Consider the following 5,706-nt stretch of genomic DNA (forward strand, 5'->3'; position numbering starts at 1 on the left):
TTGATTGTTTCTTCGAGTTTAAGTGAACTCAGAAAAGAACACAATGAAAAATGGTGATGTCCAGAGAATTCACATTTTAAAACATGATATAAATTGACCAAAATGAGAAGGAGGTTTTTAAGAACAGAATCCTTTTGCATATTCTTTGAAATGTGGCCCAAGACATTATTACAGAACACAAGTATGAAGCATTTAAGCATAATGCTTGTCAAATATAATTTGGGTATTTGAATTTGATTTTTTTTTAGTAGTTTGTTTAAATAATTGCAAGCTATTTCCAACTTGAAATAAATTTACGTGACACGTTTTTGTCTGGGTGTTTCATAGTTTTTGGCCTCGGGGGCATTTTAAAGACTTGTTTTATCAGCAGGGGGCGGGCGAGGAAAGCAAAAGATGATGCACACATGCGGGTTCTTTGATCAAACACGGCTTAAACGATTATTTTATTAAACATAAATCACATGTAAAATGAGTTTTGATTTTTAAAAATCTTTATTTATTTTTCGGATGCAAGTTAATGGATTGACATCGATATTAGTGGGTCGTGCGGCACATTTTTCATTGTTTTTTGGTTCCGTTGTAAAAATGTTCCGCCTGTCGTTTTGGTTCTGTCCAATCAAATCGCGTATTTTTTTCGGGAAAAAAAATTCAAAAACACTCACTTAGGTATTCTTTCTTTGCAAAATAAGCAGAAATATTTTTTTCCGTCGTTGTCATTGTACTTTTTTTTTCTTAACGCAGTGGTGGTATTTCGACTTAATTCAGACGCGCAGTCATACAGAAACGCGCCTGAACCCGTGTTTCTAGAAACGAGAGGCTGGTTTTGACTGAGCCCTTCCCCGCAGAGATGAGTTTATTATGATGCTGCTCATGGAGGAATTCACAGCCGAATATTCGACCACGCGCTCATGTTTACATTCTGGAACTTTTGAAAATGAGCGGGAAGTGTCAGTTAATGACATCACATATTTGGATAGTTAGCCATGTTGTGGCGTTTTATCGGCTAGACTAATCATTTCGATTTCCCCCCCATTTTTTGATATTTTTTTCCGATTTTTACTGAATTAATCAATAAAAACAGGGCGGATTTCGTCGGAAACGACATGGAGAAACACGAACTAAACAGTTCAATTCACGTTTAAAGTGAGTATAATGTATGCAGTGGCATGCTGTTACTTTTGCACGTGATGGGAGACGTTTCCTTTATTATTTCACGTTTGGATCGGCTTTATTTTAAGGGTTTTACGCACGAAAACATCCACTTTAGCTCAGAAAAGAGGCTTATAATGACATTTAAGATGAATTTTGTTCTGGTTCTGCCTCATAAAACATTAAAGTGAAATGGGTTGCAGACTAAACACAGTTTTAAGATTAAAAAATGGTTTTATTCTCTTGTTTTTGACCAAATCTATTAGATTAAACAGTCTCAAAAAGTGCAAATAATGGAGATTCTGCCCATGAAAGCCTTAACATTGACAATTTGTAAATAAATAAAATTATTTGCTGCTTTCCATCCTTAAAATATGAAGTTATGCTGTGTTAATTTATGCTAAAATGTTATACAAACGATTTTTAGTAGGAAAAATAGATTTAATAAAAAAAGAAAAACTATTTATCCTACCAAAATACCTGAAAACAATGACACAATAAAAAAAACGTTTTTTTTTTCTCCATGTAAGCCCTGCCTTGGCTTTCCTTAAAGGGAGGTGCCTGTAAGATCAGACCATCTTCTAGCTGCAGACCCTTCAGACACCAAAATCCCTCCACAAAATTCACCTTTTTCGTTTTCTTTAAACTTTTTATCCTTTTCTTACCACCACCTGTTTTTATTTTCTGACAAGAATGGCATCCAGGACTGTGCAGGATGAGCTCTGCAATGCCTCAGCCAGGGGGGACTTACCACAAGTGCTAAGTTTGCTGCAACAAGGTGCTAAAGTCAATGGACTTAATTCATTCAACAGAACTGCACTTCAGGTCGGTTAAAACAATTATTCAGAATCGTATGAAAGTGCACTTTGTCGAATTTCTTTCAGATTCAGATTTTTTCTTGCTGTTATTGGTTTGAAACACATCAAAGCTAAAGCATGTGTGTGACTTCCTTAAACAGGATTTGAGGCCTACTCGTTTTTTCTATCTTTTTAAAAGATTTAACAAGTTTTATTTGTGTTTTTTTTCTTGACTAGATTGTCAAGATATTTAAAAAAGGGAAAAAAATCAGTGCTTCTGTCATATTTAAACAATGTATATTCAACAAAAAATGTATTTCCTCTTTCATTGTTCTCCTATATATGCATTTACTTCTAATTTATAAATATTTTCTGGTTAATACATTATATTTGTCATTATTCATGAACAAATTTGCATTCAATAAAGACTATTTTCACTTAATCCGATTAGAGGCTGTTAGAACAAACTTAATAAATGCACATTTTATTTGAATAATGTAAATAGTTTTTGAGAAAAATAAGAATATTTGTGTATTTTATATGAATAAAGCGAATAAAGATGAACAAGAGAGACAGATAAAACGTGAAAAAGAGGAAGAAGTCAGAGTGCGCGTGTGTGCGTGCATGTGTATAAATTATAATAAACCCCTTAAAAGGCTATCACATTGTTCATAATTGTGTAATACGGGAATTTGCCGGTCATAACACACCGTTTTTATCCCCCGTTTTTGCTTCGCTATTAAGGTATTCTAAATGATGCGCACGCGGGGTTTATAGATAAGTGGCAAAGGCCGCGCATGCGCAAACAAACATTAAGATTTTAAAAATAAGACTGAAGTTAGGCTTTAAAATAAATATATGTTCAAAAGATGACGGAAAATGTCAGTCATATTATGCAGTTTACACATGCGCAGTTCGTTGCTTTGAAATAAAAGCAGATTTCACTGCAAACAGCAAAACACTGTGTTAAACTAGAAAAATTGCATTACCTCCGATAATGCATGTGTGAATGCATTTTCGCGTTGTGCAAAGTTGTGTTAACTTTGTGTAAGTTGTGTAATTGTAATGATGTGCAGTACAAGCATGAATTTGCTGAACATGCTGGATGTGTAAAATTGCTTAAATTGCTGAATTTGCTGAAAATTTGCATAAATTGTGTAAAATTGTGTAGTTGTGTAAAGTTGTGTTAACTTTGTGTAAGTTGTGTAATTGTAATAATGTGTAGTAAAAGCATGAATTTGCTGAAGATGCTGGATGTGTAAAATTGCTTAAATTGCTGAATTTGCTTAAAATTTGCACAAATTTGTGTAAGATTGTGTAAAATTGTGTAGTTGTGTAAAGTTGTGTTAAATTTGTGTAAGTTGTGTAATTGTAATAATGTGTAGTAAAGGCATGGATTTCCTGAAGATGCTGGATGTGTAAAATTGCTTAAATTGCATAAAGTGTGTAATTTGCAGGAATTTGTAAAAAATCCTATTACTTATAATGGGGCTGAAAAAACGCACAAATTGTGTAACTACGCAAAAACTGTAAAGTTCACAACTACTAATAATACAAGCATCAATGTCCTGAACGAGCTGGACGTTTTGATACCAAGATTGTGTAAGTTGCATAAAGTGTGATAAAGTTTTTACGTTCCAAAAAACGTACGGAAGATGAAATAAATAATAATAATAATAATAATAAGAAAGAGAAACAGAATCACAATAGTGTGAATGCATTGAATGCATTCACACAATTAGATTGTAAACCAAATTAACACATTTTATTCAAATATATACACAACTCGCGAAGTATTTTCTATATAGTACAATTGGTAAATCACCTTTAACCTTTATTGTTTCAGACCTAGAGGCCTAAATGTACCAACAACTTCAAGTTTATGAGTCTAAATGCATCTCTGAGACTTTTTTTGAGTAATTTGCGTTCTAATTATAATTTATTCTGAAAGCATAAATCCAGCCGGGCCTCGGATCCGGGTCACGGCCTTTAGGCCTCCTCTTAACTGCATCCTTATCCGTTTCTGCTTCTCATCTTCAGTTTTATTTTTGCTCCTCAGGTGGTCAAGCTCGCTTGCAGCGAGCTCGTGGACGCGCTCCTCCATGCGGGCGCAGACCCCAACGTGCGTGACCACGTTTTAAAGCTCACCGTCACCCACGACGCCGCGCGCGAGGGGTTTACGGACACCGTCAGAGTGCTAATCAATCACGATGCAGACGTGAACGTCGTGGATGAGAAAGGTAACCTGCCGCTACACCTGGCCGCGCGGGAAGGACACCTGGAGATGGTCCAGCTGCTGATTGAACACACCGCCAATCCCCGCGCGGCTAATGCTCAAGGCTCCACCCCCTGGGAGCTCGCGCACGACTGCAACAGAAAGGAGGCCGCTGAATTCATCTGGGCTCACCTGGGTGATGATCCCACCTCAAAATAAAAGAAAGTTGGAGCATAAAAATAAAAAAGTGTTATCAGAAACAATTTAAACTGCTTATGACAATTATATCTTTGTTATAAACCCTTAAAGCTCAATCCTGAAGTTTAGTTGTCCTAACCAGATAACTGCCATCTAATACGACATTTAAAATGATTTTTTTAAAGCTAAATTTCTGCTTCAGAATGACGTGATATATACATGTAGTTTTTTTTAAATAAAACAACACAGCCATTTGTAAATTAACAGTGTCAAGGGCAACAATTAAACTTTAGGTTGTGTTTCTGTAGGTTTCTGTTTAAGCTTAACAAAATGAACTTGACTGAATTTAAATGAATCAAAAATGTGTTACAGATTGATTTAAAATGCAAGAAATTCAACTTGGCTATTAAAGACATGTACATGTAAAGCATTTTCCCTTATTGTTTCATTATTTCCTAAGACTTCATATTAAAAGATTTTTAAAAACGTTTTTGTTTATGAGATCTTCCCTCTACCATCATTTAAATGGATCAATTCAAGCCTATAAAGGTGTGTTTTGTGATTGGATGAGATACACCTGGCAAGAAAAGTGTCCCATACTTTTGATGATTCTAATGATTATTTTATGTTATTCTACTGTTAATATAGATATAGTTAGCTATTCTAACATTTTCTTAAACAAAAATGAGTGTGCTTGTTTATCGTCCCCGTTACACACCTGGATCAGATCAGCTAAAACTTATAAATCTGATGCAGGTAAAGTGGGGCAAAACAAACAATTTGGTTAATGCTAGGGCCAAATTAGCCTTTAGAAAAACTAATATAAAAGTTTTATATTTGAAATGATATATGGAGTGATTTTTTTGGGATACATTTGCATTAAAAAGCTGTTGGCGCTTAGATGTATAATCACTTTGTGACCCTGAACTTTGAAAGCTTTCAAGCCACAACATGGCTGCATTAGGCTATCTTCTCTAAGCTTCCTCTGTAAAAGCAGAAGCAGCTGTATTCAACTTTAATGTAGCTAAAAATATTTAATCGTGGCTGACATTTTTCCTGAAATGCTACAATTTCAGAGGGCTGACATTCCCTCCCGCTTTGCTTCAGTCTCGTCGCGCTCAGGCCGTCTTCCCCCGCTACAACGCCACATCCTTCCCAGAAAGCGCTGACATTACAACAACACGCGGGCATTTCAGCTCAACAACTGTAGCGCGCACGTGGGAGGTCATGCGCAGTACCCCGCGCGCCGGTGCTCTGCGCCAAACTCGATCGGACCGGACAGACTTCCTCAAACCTGTAAGTTAAGGAGGCGCTCGATCTGATCTCACTTCAATATTTCGTTCATGG

The 5,706-nt window shown here is 35.9% G+C and overlaps 1 protein-coding gene across 1 annotated transcript; it reads left to right on the forward strand.

Moving 5' to 3' along the window:
- Positions 1-157: 157 nt before the first annotated feature.
- Positions 158-4,424, forward strand: cdkn2c (cyclin-dependent kinase inhibitor 2C (p18, inhibits CDK4)). Its single transcript, XM_024278966.2, has 3 exons — positions 158-1,143; positions 1,842-1,974; positions 4,006-4,424. Exons 2-3 carry the CDS (start codon positions 1,843-1,845, stop codon positions 4,378-4,380), a joined length of 507 nt encoding a protein of 168 aa, XP_024134734.1. The 5' UTR covers positions 158-1,143; position 1,842; the 3' UTR covers positions 4,381-4,424.
- Positions 4,425-5,706: the final 1,282 nt, after the last annotated feature.

The sequence above is a fragment of the Oryzias melastigma genome, linkage group LG4 (genome assembly GCF_002922805.2).
Source record: "Oryzias melastigma strain HK-1 linkage group LG4, ASM292280v2, whole genome shotgun sequence".
In the NCBI taxonomy this organism is placed as follows: Eukaryota; Metazoa; Chordata; class Actinopteri; order Beloniformes; family Adrianichthyidae; genus Oryzias; species Oryzias melastigma.

What these genes read in the sequence shown, in the direction of transcription:
- cdkn2c (XM_024278966.2), top strand. Translation starts at nt 1,843, where the DNA reads ATGGCATCCAGGACTGTGCAGGATGAGCTCTGCAATGCCTCAGCCAGG. An exon ending in TCAACAGAACTGCACTTCAG is followed by an intron (nt 1,975 to 4,005) that starts GTCGGTTAAAAC and finishes TTTGCTCCTCAG; the next exon opens with GTGGTCAAGCTCGCTTGCAG.